Below are 18,473 nucleotides of genomic sequence, written 5' to 3'. Positions count from 1 at the left end.
ATACAATACAAATGCCGTCAACGTAATATTAAAAATGGTGCCGGTTCGCAACGTTTCGTTACCTAACTTCGCTTTACGACTATCGGAGTCTCATTTCGCCAAGTTTAATATCATTACGAGAATATTCCGAGAAAGGTGTTTTACAATTAGGAACTTGCATGAAAAATATTTTAATGATTGTTGTAGGTACAATTTTTTTTAAACCTTCCTAACTATTTTGTAAGATGTAGGTACAAGCTAAAAAACGTTAGTTTAACACAGTCATGTTTTAGTCCAAAACCTTTCTTATACTGATAAAGAAAGCATTTTTTACAGAATAAAACGACAAGTTAATATTCATTATTTTTTCCAAACATTTTGGTACAAACAACCTTATATGTACCAGCGGTAATTGCGCCTCATGTATATTATCACATTTTGGTATTTTCTAGGGTACATTAGATAACAATTTATCAATAATCTTTTGAATATTATTCACCGATGGACAGTTAAGAGCGTTGCTGTTTGTAATTAATACAATCATTTAGGCTGGAAACAGTGCTCGACTGACGGTCAGCGCGTACCATACGCGCCGATCGCACGCGCTGATCGTCGGTCGTGATCAAGCGTTGTACGCGCGGACCAAATCACGCGCGTACCGTCAGCGTAGCTGTGTGCGCATTCATAGACTTGCATAGATATAGCTACGCCGGCCGACGGTCAGCGCTGACCGTCGGTCGAGCACTGTTTCCAGCCTTAGTCTTCCAATAAAATTCATGCAAATTCCCAATTCTCGTTTTCATTTCTCGAAGTTATTTAAGTACTTAAGCGTTACATGATTTCTTTTTGCGCCCTGAAGTTACAAAGTTAAGTAATAACGAACTGAATGGATGTAATTTTGGAAGTTTTAAATGTTGTTTTAATTGAGAATTTGATGTTGCTAGAATACCAGGAGGTCACAGTAAAATATTATGTAATACTTTGGAAGATACGTATCTTTCCTTCCTTTAATATAGGGTATGATTTATAAATTACTAATAATATTTTAATAATTAATAGTTTCCCTCAAGGTTTGCCAGATATTTGACATTTTCAAAATTATACCGCTTTCGAAGTTATCCCATTCCGTTTTATCCGTTATCCGTTTTATTTGAGGACTTGGTAAAATTTAAGAACACAACCAATTCCATTCATAATCTTTATTTTTATTTAAGTATTGACTATTATTAGGAATGAACATTTATAACTATAGTAAAATAATATATTAATTCAAGATTGACTAAAAGCAGACAATGATATGTAAGACTAAAACTATGCACAAGGGGTTTATATTAAATTTAGTAATTGGCACCAAGACGTGTAGGCAGGGTACACCGGAGACTAAAACTATTTATAACATTAAAAAAACTGTAAATATTTAGACCAAACTATGCTAATGTTTAACTTTCTGTAAAAGCTTAATTATTATGCCAACAGAATTAAAGTTTTAGTCCGAAATGCATACTGTGATTACTTATATCCAGACATAGGATTCTATGGGGCAGAATTTATTCACAGCCAAGGAGTTCCTATACCGATAAACTCAATTATCGATGTTTCTTTGTAAAAATATTTTTTTATTCAAAGTATTGACATGAAACAAAATAATAACTAAATTCCCGCTTTCTTTATTTTGAAGGGATTTTTGAAACTTCACTTAACGTATTTTTTTTAATCTAGCGGTCATATAAAATAGGCTTTGTGTAAACTTTATCATCGACTCCGAAATAATACTACAAATAATATACATTTACAAATGAAACTGGAGGCGGTCACTAGTATTAGGGGAAAAGTATCGATAATTGAGTTTATCGATATAGGAACTCCTTAGCTGTCAGTAAATTCTGCCCCATAGAATCCTATGTCTGCTTATATATCGTTTGTCAGTGTCACAAATGACATTTTGGTTGAAGTAAGAAACTAAAAGAATATATCCATGTAGTCCATGACCTGTTAATGCCATCAGAATACGCTTTCAAGTTATTTTTACCTACGGAAGTACTCCGGTGTATGACCCGAATAAAAAAAAATGGTACACCTACAGTTTATCTACAAAATGCGAATATATTTAATCACAGTGAAATTATCAATTCCAAACAAGCAATGTACAAATATCTGAGCTGTACCTACATAAGAATTAAATATAAATAGCTAGTCTAAACCTTGCATCTCCTACGTCGGATAATTGCCAAAATTGCAAAATTTCTACTTGGAAAAATGTCGGAAATTTCAATATTTTTGTGTAGGAACCAACATTATCCATCCAAAATTAAAGTTTCCTTCATTTCCCGTGAAAATTTGCAGAAATTTCCGAGAACTATTACAACTTTTCCCAACTTGCACCACAGCTTTATAAAATGAGAATAACAGTATCACACTACTTTTTCTGACTTGGAATAAGTAGTTATATCCGTTCATTTCGTTACCGCTCGTTCTATAAAAAATTACAACAAACTGAAATAAAATTAGAACATATTATCAAATTTAAAAAAAAGTTTGTTGAACTTCCCTCATATTGGAAATGGGAATGGGACACAGGAGGCACATTACCTTTGGCCGTCTTTTTGCCTCTTTTCCTGAACGAGAATGATCAGCACTATTGAGCTCCGGCGAGGCAACTCATGACTATAACCTTCCACGTTTTTTGCCAATTTAAAGGGTTGAATAAAATGGCCCGGTTACGTAAAATACTCGTAGGTACATATTGTTTTATTACATTACACAATATTACGGTGTGTGAATTCATTTAATACCAGAGTAGTTAATAATCTGGCGGTAAAATGTAGTAAGTACTATTTTGTTATACAACTATCTCGGTTAAGTTTTAATGTACAAATTATTAATGATATCGAAACGGCTGACTATAATTATAATCGAAAGGTAGTCTTTGTATTTTTATTTTTAGATTTTTTCCAGGTTTTTCTATAAATTTAAATAAATATTTCGGATAATCTGTTTTGTATTCGTATTAAGTTCGTACGGATAGCTTTCATAAACTTCGTAAAACGACTTGGGATGAGTGAGCTACTGCGACACTGCGGTTTTCTGCCATCGCCAGCAAAATCATGCCACCACAACCGCTAACGCACGAACCAGAAAAAAATGTCCTAAGTTTTTATTTCAATTATGTTACCATAACTCATAGACTTTGTATGGCAGTAACGGAATGGAAGGAATGATAAATGTATGGAAGTTTTTAAATAAAATGGACGCCACACCGCAGGGCATACCGCCAAAATCAAAAAACGATAATCGTTAACTGCCTCTTTTGCACATTCGAGCCACAGAGAGGCCCTTAATATTTTTGGATGTTGATGGTAGGCCCTAAGATGCATTCGTATTTACCGTCTACACTTCATAATTGAAGACAATTCGTAATCGTCCACCGGTGGTCAGTAAAGTGAGTCACTATTAGTAGGTACTTATGGGTTAATTGCGTTACAAATGCTAACTTTTATTGCAAAAGCAATAAATTAAATGCAACGTATCAAAACATTGATATTACGGTAAATTAAACATAATATTTAATCGCGATCTCATTGACTTGGAATTGTGGTGAGTACCTAGGTTATAATAAGTGACTAAGTAAGAATAGTAAGTACCTACTTCAGACTGAGTTTATTATAACACTTTAAACTCTCGCTTTTGGACACATATTTAATTACACAAACGGGTCTACAGCGATATAATTCCATTTGTCGAATTTGAGGTAAAGACAATGAAGTTATATCGCGGTAGACCCGTTTGTGTAATTAAATGTGACGTCCCACTGGTAAAGGTACCTTATGGCGGGTGGCTTTTACGCTATTATTAACGCCGCTCCAATACTATTCTGGTGCTATGCGACGTAAGCGCCAGCTGCCACAAGGTACCTTTTGCTATGGAACGTCACAAATATGAGTTTCTTATGATAAGGATATGCTGCAAACGATTTATAACTGAGACATGGGTAGAGTCTAAGCTAACAGAGCGGTAGCGCTACCATAAGCATAACATTCTTGTGAAAATACAGTAATTGCATTACGCAGGGTTAGCTTAGGCTGATTTTAGACAAATATATATATAACAACCTACCTATTTATATGACAAAATTCAACAACAGTAACTTTATTGTAAATCGAGCGAACACTGACACTATTTGATCTTGCATAAATATGACGAGCTCTGTTTGTTAATGGTAGTATCAAAATGGCCGACACTGCTTTTGGAAATCGTCAAATAATCGACTTAAAAACATGAACCAGTTTATTTAAAGTTTTACACTAAACTTTTCTGTCAGATATGCTTTTTTAAGTTATTTCCGCTCATAATTACGAGCTCTTTTGATCGTAATAGGAGAAAAAAAAATGCTAAAGTCTTTATTTCCATTCGGTTACCATTTTTCATAGATTTTCTACGGCGGCAACGGAATGGAATGAGCGAAAAAAACATTGTATACTTAAGTGTAGTACTTTTATATTCGATAAGTTATACACAAAAAATATACAATGTACCTATAAGTTGTCGTGTATAAACGCACCACTTTATTTTGAATAACTTGACAATAGCGACAGAAAATCGTCATATTTTGCAAGCATTTTACTGAAAGCAATGCTATAATATTATGTGTTAAAACGTCTTTTTATTTTCATAGAGTATTGAACCATTTAGTAATTTTATAACAGTATGTAGACGACACATTTTAACGACCATTTAACTTCAACAATATATATCCGGCTTTTAAAGCAATTTGGAAAAATTATCTGATATTAAAAAAAAAAACATTTAGACAGGTGTTTTGTTCAATCAATTTGTTTAGTTATTAAGAAACAAAATAACCATATTTCGTTCCTAATAGAATGACTGGAAAGGATTTATTATTTTGAATAAAAGGACAATGGACATTTTCACCGCATCGGCTGAAACTCGAATTCGTATTCTAACCCAACCGTCGTAACCAAATAAGCTACTAAGGCTTATCCGACCACGGCGAATCTATCCTTTCCAAACGGTCTCACACAAGAGCATCTTAAAATATGCTTGTTTTTAATTGCTATGTATATTGATATTCATGGAATATTAAATTCAAACGTGCTTTTTTTTCTTCTAAGCGGTGCTAAATTGGTATATTTAAAACGTCAAAATTGTCAATAGGGCCTTAATTAATAACTAAGCGAAATGTGACGTCCCACGGGTAAAGGTACCTTATGGCGGTTGGCGCTTACGCTATTATTAACACCGCTCCAATATTATTGCGGTGCTATGCGACGTAAGCGCCAGGTGCCATAAGGTACCTTTTTCCATGGAACGCCACAAATGATTATTTATTCGATTTTCGGAAATCGGCCTGAGCATATCTTACCTTAAACGAGAGATCTTAACTCACCGCAATTACGAGTAAGGTCGTTTTGAACAAGTACTTTCTGTGGTTATAATTATAAACAATTGGAGCTAACACATTATCATTAACATGGAGTCTACTGGAATAAAATATATCTTATATGTAGGTAGGCTATGTGACGTGCTCACGAAAAAGGTAGCTTTGAGAGGCGCTTACGATGCGATATATGGTATGTATGGCTAAATTCTTGTGACCCAAAGGCTCCTTTTTACTAAGAATGACACATATGTGTAAAATGTACAATTTAAGTAGAAAAGGCGGACTTATTTAAAAAGGCTCCCCGCTTTGCAGGATGACACCGTTTCCAAAAGGTTTGAGCAAGAGAGAAAATAGAAAGGGACAGGTATTATTCGAATTAACTACACTTACATCTAATTTCACAAACATTGATATATTTACAGTAGAACAAGTATCAAGAATATTTTTCTTATTATCTATAGGTAGGTACGAACATCCATGGAAAACATAGTATAGGTCTACCGTTCAACCGAGGCGGTTGGTAAGAAGGTATTTCAGCCACGGAATGGTTGAAGGCTTGGCTGAAAATGATTTGTATGTAATACATTTAAACGAGCAATTATAAATGGAGTTAGACCAAGAAAAGTATGCAGCGAATTTGATAGCCTACGCAGTGCAAGTGTTTTTTTCACGTCATAATTTCATAGAAGTTTGACGTTTAAAATAACACTTGCATTGCGTGGGCTATCAAAATCTCTGCAGACTTTCATTGGTCTAACTCTAAGTAAATATGTAATATATAAATAAACTAGTTTTATTCCCAAAAATAATTTATTTACCAACCGACAGGGAAAAATTGGTAGACGTATAATTAATTTGATTTAGCCAATATTTACCTTATGACTGTAACATAAGGTGCAAAATATTAAAATTAAAATTATGAGTGTATTGCCATGGATTTTACAGTGACATCTTTTTGTTAGAAATATCACATATTTGCCAGAGATTTCTGCCTCGAGATTCGTTGCCTCGCAAAATATCGAGGCATGTGCATTCGTCCAGCTTTTCATCGATTGATTAAAATGTACATATCTTATATATAAATCATATATGATATAATTTCAACTATGTGTCAGCATATGCTTTTGATTAATTACTATATTTGACGACCGGTCTGGCCTAGTGGGTAGTGACCCTGCCTATGAAGCCGATGGTCCTGGGTTCGAATCCTGGTAAGGGCATTTATTTGTATGATGATACAGATATTTGTTCCTGAGTCATGGTTGTTTTCTATGTATTTAAGTATTTATATATTATATATATCGTTGTCTGAGTACCCACAACACAAGCCTTCTTGAGCTTACCGTGGGGCTTAGTCAATTTGTGTAAAAATGTCATATAATATTTATTTATTTATTTATTTATTTATCCCCGAGTAGGAATTGAATATGATATTTAATTGCCTGCAAACGTAGACGCTATTAATTTACGTAATTACTAAAAAAAAAACAATATTATTCACTTTTCGTAGGGAGCTTTCGTATTCACTATTCTATGTGTTAGAGTGAGACGCATGTATCATCAAATCTTCATGCTTGTTTAGAACTATTTAACATTGTAATTTAATGAAGAAAGCAAGAAATAAGTCCAATATGCCTCGCCAGGAATGTTACTGTACAAAAAATTATCTACACTGTAAAGCGGAGTATTAATTACTCGGACTCATCGGCTGTTTATTGCTGTCCCACTTCCACTCGCACCTTGTCTATGTATGATAGGGATCATGCACAGATATCATGGTCGCATTTTTATCACCTGTCATGTCATGCGTCACTTTCATATTTGTTAGAACGTGACAGGCATGGTGACCGATAATAAAAAGGCGACCATGTTAGCCCTACTGATATTTATTGAGGATAATTTTACCTATTTTTCCCTGTATCAATGCAAAACGGTTTATGGGCTTAAACTGATAGGTAGAAACGATCAGCATCTAATAGATAAGGATGGCGTGGCCAAATATATCGTAGCACACCTTTGTTACCATAGAATTAAGGATGTGTCCTGATATATTTAGCGAATTCGGACGTCACTATCTGTTTGATATCTGTGCAGTCTATATCATAAATATTTACACATTTCTTTACCTTTATACCAAATAAAGTCAAAAATGTATACATAGATTTGACTATTGCACAGATGTCGTGGGCTCGAGCGAGGCATTACATTTTATCGCCATGAACTCGCGAGGCATCTGTAATGTTCACACTGTTGGTAAATAGAGATAAACGTGGAATTACTTGGATACTGACTCTTCAGACGTTTTAAACAACTTAGGCCTAAAATATTTGTCCACATACCTTTTTTAACACTTTTTTTTTATGTCATAGTTAAATATTCCAGTAAAACAGTAATGTTATTTACAATAATCAAAGATGAAACTATGTTTTTAATTTATGTATCTAGATCGCAATAGCAATTTCCGAAAATATTTTTAGAAGGGCTGAGATTATTCACTGTATACGAGTATGTAGCAAATTGATTTGTTATTAAGTAAATGGATTAAAATTTCTGGTACGTCTTAAGATGTAAATATAAATATGTACAATATTGTAGTGATGTATATTTTCTTGTGATGTGTGTATAATACAAATGTGACGTTTTCAACCAAAAGATACCACATTGTCGGTTGTCGATAAAGGTGATTTCAAATTGAAGCTATATGTTAATAGCGCCTTTTTGACAACCGACAATAAGTACCCTTTTGGTTGAGAATGGCACAAATATCTTAAAAACATTATTGAATTGCAACAGTTTAGTACTTTTATCCTAAATATTAATTAGTTTAAATATGCCAGGCATACGGTCAGACAACAAAACATCCTTATACATTAATAATGTGGCTACTGAGTATCTTATTTAATTAATGGTTGTAAGTAACAGACATTCACAAAAATATATTACCATTCGTCAAAATATACACACGTCAAACTTAACGTAGATAAAGAGAAATTAATTATGTTTGTGCACAGTCGCCATCAGATATATCGGAGCGCCCAAGGTGCTCAAAAATATCTGAACACTCACTCTAACTCTTTGACAATATGGGCGTGTTCAGATATTTGTGAGCACCTTGGCTGCTTACGTTCTCATTTCAAAAAGACATGGGGCCCGTTTTTCTAAAGCTTGTAACTTGTAATACAAGCGGATGTCACTTTTTGACAGCTTTTGTTAAGAAAGGGACTTTCACTTGTATTACAAGTTACAAGCTTTTGAGAAACGGGCACATGGTCGACAAGTTTAAATTACATGAAACTTGGAATGAACATTTACGTAACATTATAATAACTATGTACCTATGTTATTAGTTTTCGTTACAAAAAAAAATACATTCAAAGAAAATAGACCGAGTAGAAGTGTTGTAGGTATGTGCGGGTGGCGTTTACGTTATTATTAACCCTGCTCCAATAGTCGGAGGTAATTTTATACACGATTAAGTTCCGTTTTAGTTATTACTGACATTAAGTAATCTCCGTTCATGAAGCTTCATCGAAATATAAAAAACATTTTCATATTTTATATCAGTGCTTTCCGCAACAAGCATATAACTGCGCTCTGGGCCCCGTTTCTCAAAAGGTTGTAACTTGTAATACAAGTGAAAGTCCCTTTCTTAACAAAAGCTGTCAAAAAGTGACATCCGCATTACAAGTTACAAGCTTTTAAGAAACGGGCCCCTGATGTTAGGAAGATGCACTTAGAAATAAATCAAATCGTTACTGGTCTTGAACATGAGGCTCTGAAAGGTACAATAGAACAGACATACAGCAGAATACCAGTAGTAATTCAACATCAATTTAAAAATATATATGTAACTATACGAATTTCTAATAGGTATTCGTTTTCAATGTCATGTTTGTCGCTTTTGTTAAAGTTAAAATTGACTCATCCATAAATGAGTGAATTGCAAAAAAAGTGTACTTTCTACAATCAGAAATGTCTTCAACATTAAAATATCTGTAATAAAAAGTATATATTGCTGCGCTAGCTATTGCGGTGACCAGCTGCCATAAGGTACCTTTTTCCGTGGAACGCCACATATGTTATTTGTATGTTAATGTCAAATCCCACGTTATTTCAGAACGTCGTTTTAAAATGAGAGCAACATTTCGATTGTATGATGGCGGCTAGGTATACGTGTACATGTAACTCTTAAAATATAGTTAGACAAAGATAATTCTGCAACGATTTTGATAGCACACGCAGTGCAAGTGTTATTTATACGTCATAATTTCATAGGAGCTTGACGTTTAAAATAACACTTGCACTGCGTGTGCTATCAAAATCGTTGCAGACTTATCTTGGTCTAACTCAAACATCAAAGGAAGTTAGACCATTTTACCACGGGCAGTCATAAGTTATTTTGACAGGGAATGATTATGAGTTATGTTATGGACCATTTCGAAATGGCTTTCCAACTAATTTAAATACTTCGCAAAACCTCACTTCCCTAACTATAAATGTTCGAGTTTTATGACAGTATAATTTATTTATGGCATACAATCTAAATATTTAAGTAGAAACATCGAGAAAGGTAAGCTCCAGGTTTCAAAGAGGTATAGAGATTTAGAAATAATTGCTACTAGTTTAAGAGAAAAATGGACGAGCGCTTCTCTATGCAAACGTTGGCCCCATTTCCTCTCTGAATATTCATATACTTTTACACTATTGATGTATATTAACCAGTTTTTCGTTTGAACTTTTTTAGATTTACAATTCTTATTAGAGATATAGGAGCGGCAAATAGTGAAATGTCCTAACTCGTAAAATAACTTAAAAATCCGAACCAAATATCTAGAGAGGATAATGGGAAGAACGTGCGGACGCCGTCGTCCACTTTCCTCTTAAACCTGCGACTAGTCGCAAAGGAACTTTAAGCGTAGCTCTGCGCATGCTCCAAGGTCAAGTTTGCGAACTTATTCCCTTTGTCGACCCAGTTCTTGAGCCGGCCCCGCAACTCCTCTAAGCTTTTCGACTTGGCTTTATTTATCCTCTTGTATTTCACGTCTTTTGGTTTCGTCACGTTCCGATGATTCGACATAACACGGTTGTAGGTCACTACCGGATTGCGTTCCGTTTCCTCGTCGCTTTCTGTAGCTTCGTCGTCTGATGCGGTCTTCTTTGGAACATAGCTGTACGCCCAGGTCTCGTTCTTCTTATCATCGTCTATGCTTTTGAGCGCTTCAGTTAACACTACGCTTCTCATGCGGAAGTTGTCACGTCTTTGTGTGAGAAGGCTGGTGGATTCGTTCTGTTTTTCTTCGTCCGTCTTATTGTCTTTCATCTCTTTTTCTGTTGAGTTCTGAGCACTTAGACCTTTCATGGAGTCCGCATCGGCTTCTTCTTCAACGCTGTATACAGTTTCTAAGATCTCAGGACGCCGGAGGAAGCCGTTTGAACGGCGGATAATGCTGTATTTTAAATTAGGATCGATAGCGTCCGAGATGGATCGTACGATGGTGACCGAGTCGGCGTTTCTAAAGCGTGGTACGTGCGGAAGATTGCTACAGTCTGAATCGACGTCTTCCATAATGACGGCTGAATCGGAATCGTTGAGACTATCGAAATCGGCGATCTGTGTGTCTTGGAGCATTTCTCTGAAGTCCGGGATGGCTTGTGTTGGTTCTATTCCGTTCTCTAGTAGTTTCGCTTGCAAGGCTTCTATGGCTTTCTGTTGTTTGGCAATGATAGATTCTCTGACGGCGATGATGTTGCAGATTTCCTTCTGTTTTCGGACCAGGCGTGATTCGAAGAGGAGGAGCTGGCTGGAGAGGGATTTGAGCTGGTTGGCTTTCTCTATTTGGAGACGGGAGACGAGATCTTCTTGGATGCGATGAGCGCGCCTCCAGGTTAGGAGCTGGTGGGCTTGGGCGCGATACTTCATTCTTAGGTCTCTGTAAAGACAAATATGGTATTTAGAAATTTTCCAATTTTACTAGAACTACGAGTATTTAGGATCCGTAATGTTATGCCAAGCAATAATTATGAGTAGTGGTGAGTGTTTTTTGGTCTTTGAATTTGGGCTTGGGAAATACCAGATAAGTTCCTCAAGCCTCCTATGGCATCGTGAAACACGCTATCTAGATATATGTAACTATTTATATATACGTCAGCCTCCGTAGGACAGTTCAAAACTACCATATTGTCATGGAGGTTCAGTCAGTAGGCCAAGCACATGATTGGCGCGACAGTATCTCGCGGCGAGATAGACTACCGGTCTTTTTCTAACTATGTTAACAAAAGAGGGAATGGTAAATCGCCGCGAGATACTGTCGCGCCAATCATGTGCTAGCCCGGCAGGCTTACTTACCTACGTGCTGTCTGGAAGTTTCCGAAATTGCGAAATTTACAATGGAAATATTTCGGAAACATCTTATATAGTATGGGAATCGAAATTTCCCATTTCAATAATGAAAGTTTCCTTTGTTTCCTGTGAAAATATCCTGAAATTTTCCAAAATTTAGGTATTAAGCTGAAGTTTTAGGCTTGCTGTTTCTTTGGAGTTTCTAGCATAAATTCTTTAAATGGGCAAGCCGGTGGGAATCAAGTTCTATGGACGCTCCGCCACTGGCAGACTCAGTCTGTTAGAGACACTTCGACGTAGAAGTGTTTTTGGCATGCTTATTTGAACTTTTAGGGTATCAGTTGGTTACCTAATGGCGTTGTGGGCTCTACAGGATCCGTAAGGGAGGCCGTTAGGGACTCGTCGGCCTCCGTAGGACGGTTCAAATCTACCATTATTTACTTATTTGAACTTTTAAGGTATCTGTATGTTACCTAATGGTCCTCCGGGCTTCCTCCAGCGTTGTGGCCTCTATAGGGTCCGTAAGGGAGGCCGCTAAGGACACGTCGGGCTCCGTCGGGCTGTTGAGGGCCGACTCGCTCCGGCTATGGACAAATAGATATGCATGTTAATACAGAGATAGTAGCATTTCTGTCCGCGACTTATACTCGCATAAGAAAAATCAATAACTTGGCATAAAGCCAAATGGCAAAGCTTTAAATCCATATTAATTCTCATGTTTGAGCACTTGAGGATGATTTCATTAAATGTCGCGAATTTCAAATGTGGTTGTCACTGGATTCTCAGGCTTAATGAGAAGGCACTGCAGAGCTATATGTCACAGATTAAATAATGGTACCTATACGAGAAATGCCATTCTCTAAAACATACGTTCGCGGATATTTCACGGTATGCAATGTTAGGCCCCTGTTTCACTGCGGATATTACAGGGCCTGTTAGCGACGCTACGACAAGACGCGGATAATTATAAGTTAGATTAAGATCAAATTCGATTAAGACTGTATTCTCAATAAAGATTTATTTGATAGGTAGGGAAAACCGCGATTAGATTGTCAGTAGTCATAAGTATTCAAAATATCCGTTATTTAACTCGTAGGTTCGTAATAAGTTTTAGGTCACCCAGTAAGTTAGGAAAAAACATGGTTAAACCTATTTCCCAATTCCCAAGTAATCACTATAAACTTGGTAAAATAATGTAGGCTCTGTCATTGGTTAACCAAAGAAAGGCGGATCAAGACAAGGAAGTCTCAATATGAAAGGGACAGAATGACCGCTTCTCATTGGTCGGCCAAATTCGAGCTCAGCGCTCCGATACAGCGTAATTTTCACTTAGAAACATACACGTTTCATTAATTAATTCGTAACCTGTTAAAGTTACATCATAACAATATTTGTAGATATTATAGGTCGTTAGCCTAGTCACCTAGTTAGATAAGAATCATAAGGCAGTCACAGGTAGACAAAGGCCTGCGAGTCGGCAAAAGGGCCATAAACCATCCATTGTATTCATTTCGGCCGCTTTCCTATCTATTGTAAGCCAAGTCGTAAGGACTAGTGAACTTGTTATCGTTTGTTTTTATAACTAATGAACGTAGTTAACTATTTGTAATAGTTTTAAGTCAGTAATTAATCGGATGTATGTAATATGAGTCGCAGAACGATAGCGGGATAATGAAAATTCACCCGAAAATGACCGTATGACGTAAGCGACCAATCACAGGCCGATTAATTCCGCGAATTAAGACATGATTTTATCTCCCTATCGTAGGTGACTCTCTTTCTTGATTTTTCGTATAAAAGTAAGACGGAACCGCTTCGGATCGTACAGTACACCAGGAGCAGCCGAAAAGGAAAAACCAAAAGGAAGAAAACCAAAGGAAGAAAACCAAGGAAGACCTGAGGGATCCGAAGCTGTACCGCCTAATCGTTGTAGGAGTATTTTTATATTTGTACCGCGTAATAAAAGTCAGTTTTTTAAATCGTGTAGTTTATTCTTTATCGCGAGGCGGTTGAAGATATTCGTCGAGGGCTTCGCACATGGGCATCTAGTAGGCTGGGGCGACTGCGGTTTCGAGCGAGGCGCCAGTAGACCAGTTACCTTCTCCAACTGCTATCGTCGGCTATATTGGGCGTTGAGAGTTCAATATTTTCTGGTCCTTCGAGCCGGATCTACTGTCAGCGCACCGGGACGTCGTGCTCAAGTCTACACTTGCTGCGAAGAAACGTCACAAATGACCGATAAAATGGTCGGTACGCGTTCGCGAAAGGCTGCGTCGATGCAGAGCGACGAAGATAGGCGGCGTTACCTAGCGGAGGGCGCGGCAGCGGCTCAGAGGGCTGCCCGCGCGGACGCCGAGAGGTCAGAGGGCGCCGAGGCGGCGCGCCCCCTCCTCACCCCTGTAACGTCGTCCGACGCGCTCAGCGAGCGTCCGCGCGCCGCTAGCGCCGAGCCGTTTGGCGTAGCGGCCGCACCACAGCACTCCCTCAGGGCGGACGACTTCACGAGGCCACCGGGGTCTCCCTCGCAAGTAAATACACTGCTGTGGAGCAGAGAGCTCCGCAAGCGGTTACGACGACTTGCGAGGCCCACACCGTTACCACTGCGACGGGCGAGAACGAAACTCGTCGCAGCTACGCAGCAGGGAGGCACTATGGAGTCGAGCACTCCGTATGCACCTGCCCCTACTCAGTCCGTGCACTCATGCGCTAGTACGGTCATCGAGGCAAGGCTATCTCAAGTGGAGCTTGAGGCGAGCGAACGTCTAGCAGAAATTCAGCGAAAAGAGTTGCGGATCGAAGCCGACTTAATAAAGAAGAGGCTAGAGGCGCAGAAATCACAGATTATAGCGGAAGGAAGCACAGGCGCAGTCTCAGATGCGGGTGACATCGAGCCACAACAGAAACGAATCCTGAAGTGGATGGACGACTCTCAGGATGACAAGACTATAACCGAGCCAGTTAAGAAGAGGTTAGCCAACGAGCCACCACCGGACTACGAGACTCCTAGACGGCCTCTGCGGGACGAGCGACATATGCGACGCCGCTCACCGAGCCGCGAGGAACGTCAACGGCGATCGGAATCGCCACCGGAGGAGCCCCGTACGCCGCACACGGCGCGTACGCAACACACGCAAGAAGGCACAGTTGCGGAGTCTATGCTGCATTTGTTCGAGAAGATGCAGATGGCGGCTCGTCCGGCACCTAAAGATATCTTCGAGCTACCTCACTTCTATGGAGATGTGAGCGAATGGCGAAGCTTTTACAATACCTACATCGAGACATCGAAGCGCTACAAGTTCACCGACTACGAGAACGTTGCAAGACTGCGTATGGCGTTACGCGGGGACGCTAAGATGTGCGTGTCACATGTCCTGTCTACAGCTACTCGTCCAGACATGGTTATACGTATTTTGAAGAAGCAGTTTGGCCGAAGCGAGGTGCTTTTGGATAAAGCAATCGAGGACCTACGAAGACTGCCACCGTTGGGGCCGAGCGCGAACGACCTCAATACGTTTGCGATCAAGATTATGAACGTCGTATCTACTATCATGGACATAGATAGAAGACACTACGCCGACAACCCGATGCTGATACGGGAAGTAACCGATCGATTATCGCCTCATCTACGAAGCAGATGGTGCGACTACGCCAACAGACATCGCGATACTGACGACCCCGAGATCCTGCAGTTGGCTGATTTTCTGATGGAAGAGAGCGAGCTAGAGATGTCATTCTGTCACGCGCGCGCACCAGCGAAGCGCGCGCAGGGACCGATGACAGCACCGTACGCGCGCGCGCCTGGCGCTAGACTGAACGCGCCCGCGCCGCGCTATCCCATCCCCACTCCAGCTCCGGCCGCAAATCGATGCAGCGGAGGGCAGAAGGCGACGTATGCGGCTCGACAAATCACAGCGAAGAGCACGTGTTTGTACTGCGGTGGCAATCACATTACTACAGATTGTCGCAAGCTGGCCGCACAGAGTATAGGCGCTAGATGGGAATGGGCAAGACTCAATCGTATATGCTTCAGATGTATGGACGCGAAACATTTGAAGTCGCAATGCAACGCGAAAGGGTGCGGCGTGACAGGCTGCCCGCACACGCATCACCGTTTGCTGCACACCGAGCCTACACAGGCGAACAACAGCAGTGGGGCTACAATAGCGGTAGCTCAGTCGACGCATCGAGCGGTCGCCTCACCGAGAGTGACGTCATCGTTTGCGGCAGCGGCCGAAACGGAGTCGCGGCCTACAGAACGAGAGGACAACGATCCGCGCGTCTACGTGTCGTCAACCCCAAACTTCAACGTGCTACTGAAGGTGCTGCCTGTAACAGTCACGGGGCCGAAGGGTACGGCTCAAATATTCGCTTTCCTCGACGATGGGTCAACGCTTTCCATGATAGATCAAGACGTCGCAGATGAAATCGGAGCAGTAGGCGAAGACGAACCTCTCTGTCTACGTGGGATAAGAAACCTGAAGCACACATCTATCACGCAAACTGTAAAGGCGCAAGTGGGACCGCTGCGAGGAGGCACCGTGCACGAGATCGTCATGAAGACCGTAGAAGGACTTGGCATACGATCGCAATCACTCAACAAGGCCGAATTGATGAAGCACAAACACTTAGAAGATTTGGGCGACGAATGCTACGTGGGTACAGGAGTACCGCAGATGCTGATTGGAGGCGATTTCTGCCACCTGAAGACTCCCATCGAGATCAGGCAGGGCGGAGAGGACGAGCCTTGCGCAATGAAGACACCCTTGGGTTGGGTATTTTTTGGGCGAATGCCGCGCATCATTCGCACGATCGAGCAAACCGTACTTCATTGCCGCACAGAGGACGACGAATTAATCGATCAAGTTAAGAAGCATTGGTCGATCGAAGCGTTAGGAGTAACGAATAAAGAAAACGTCAGTCCGAGCGATCAGCGAGCCATCGACATTTTCAACGCTACGGTACGCAAGACTGCAGGGGGCCGGTACGAGGTCGGTCAACTGTGGGCGTCGGACAACGTGAAGCTACCACCGAGTTACGTAATGGCGCGGTCGAGGCTACACAACTTGGAGATGAAAATGCGGCGCAACAAGGACTTCGCTGAAGACTACGAAGCCCAAATTCAGAAGTTACTACAGAAAGGATACGCGGAACGTATCATGGAGCCGCCGCAGACCGACCGAACCTGGTTTTTGCCGCACTTTAATGTATTTAATTTAAATAAAGGCAAAGGATGAGCCGTTTTTGACTGCGCGGCAAAAAGTCAAGGAAATAGTCTGAATGACTATATTTTATCGGGGCCAGACCTACTACGAAGCCTATTAGGAATTTTGCTACGATTCCGCGAATGGAATTTCGCGGTGGTCGCGGACATACAAGAAATGTTCCTGCAAATTCAAATGCGAGAAGAAGATCAACAGAGCCAACTCTTCCTGTGGCGCGGCACTAGAAGAGATATGGAGCCCCAGGTGTACAAACTAAACAGAGTTTGTTTTGGCAACGTGTCATCGCCTTTCCTCGCGCATTCGGTGCGTAATAGGAACGCGCTCGACAACCAGGACAAATATCCGGACGCGGTCTACGACATCCACAATAATCATTATATGGACGACTACGTGGCATCGTACGAGACCGAGGATGAGCTGCTACGAGTATCACAACAAGTGCGAGACTCGCACGCGGAGGGCAGTTTTCATCTACGAGGCTACGCGAGCAACAGTACGCGAATGCTGGCAAGCGTCGAGCACGAACTACACGCAGCGCAAGGACCGACGCATCTGGGCGAAGGTCAACCTACAGTTCTAGGCATGACGTGGGACCCTAGGACGGACACTCTGGGCTACAACACGAAAATGCTGCGAGTTCCCGAGGCTGTGAAGACGCAAGAACGGCCGCCGACAAAAAGGGAACTTCTCAGCGCGATAATGTCCATATACGACCCCATGGGACTTATCGCTCACTACGTCATCAGCGCTAAAATGATATTTCAGCGAGTTTGGACAAAAGGCACTACGTGGGACGCACCGCTACCAGATAAAGAAGCTGAAGACTTTTTTCAGTGGCAGAACGCACTGAAACACGTAGCGGCGCTACGCATACCTAGAAGGTATGAGTCACCGGGCGGAGCTACGAGATACACGTTACACGTTTTTACCGACGCGTCAACTGAAGCCTATTGCGCCGTGGCGTATTGGCGTATCGAGAACAAAGAAGATGTACGAGTCAGCCTAGCAGCGGGCAAAAGCAGAGTTTGCCCCCTGAAAGTATTGTCAGTACCACGACTAGAGCTTACAGCCGCAGTAATCGGAGTTCGACTGGCCGAGACGATTAAAAAGGAGCAACGATACAACGTCAAGAAAATTATCTACTGGACGGACTCTCGAGTATTGCTAGGATGGATCAAAGACGACGCAAGAAACTACAAGCCGTTCGTGTCACACCGTTTGGCTGAAATAGCTGAAAAATCGGACTGGCGGGCGTGGATGTACGTGCCAACCGACGTGAACCCCGCAGACCACGCTACGAGAGGGAAGCCGGCGAGGAAAATCACCGCTCACGACGAATGGTACAAAGGACCGTCATTTCTTCACCGACCAGAAGTGGAGTGGCCGAGTCAAGAAATAGGCAGACCGACTGAAGACCTTCCTGAAAGGAAAAGCGGAGTCACAGTAGAGACTACGTTATCTACTACTACGTCAAAGTCAGATCCGTCGAGCGTGCTACCTGACATACGACGCTTCAGTAATTACGATAGGCTAA

The 18,473-nt window shown here is 40.8% G+C and overlaps 1 protein-coding gene across 2 annotated transcripts in view; it reads right to left on the bottom strand.

The window, feature by feature from the left end:
* Nucleotides 1–10,186: 10,186 nt before the first annotated feature.
* LOC134804291 (uncharacterized) overlaps nucleotides 10,187–18,473 on the bottom strand; it is a 286,114-nt gene continuing 277,827 nt past the window's right edge. For both annotated transcript variants that reach the window (XM_063777292.1, XM_063777293.1), the window contains 2 exons: nucleotides 12,191–12,301; nucleotides 10,187–11,307 (listed from right to left, as the gene is read on the bottom strand). In XM_063777292.1, the coding sequence (XP_063633362.1) occupies nucleotides 10,287–11,307; nucleotides 12,191–12,301 (1,132 nt within the window). In that variant the 3' untranslated portion in view covers nucleotides 10,187–10,286. The remainder of the gene's footprint in view (nucleotides 11,308–12,190; nucleotides 12,302–18,473) is intronic.

Source organism: Cydia splendana, chromosome Z (genome assembly GCF_910591565.1).
Source record: "Cydia splendana chromosome Z, ilCydSple1.2, whole genome shotgun sequence".
NCBI classification, from domain to species: domain Eukaryota; kingdom Metazoa; phylum Arthropoda; class Insecta; order Lepidoptera; family Tortricidae; genus Cydia; species Cydia splendana.
This window is presented reverse-complemented; position numbering and strand designations above follow the sequence as displayed.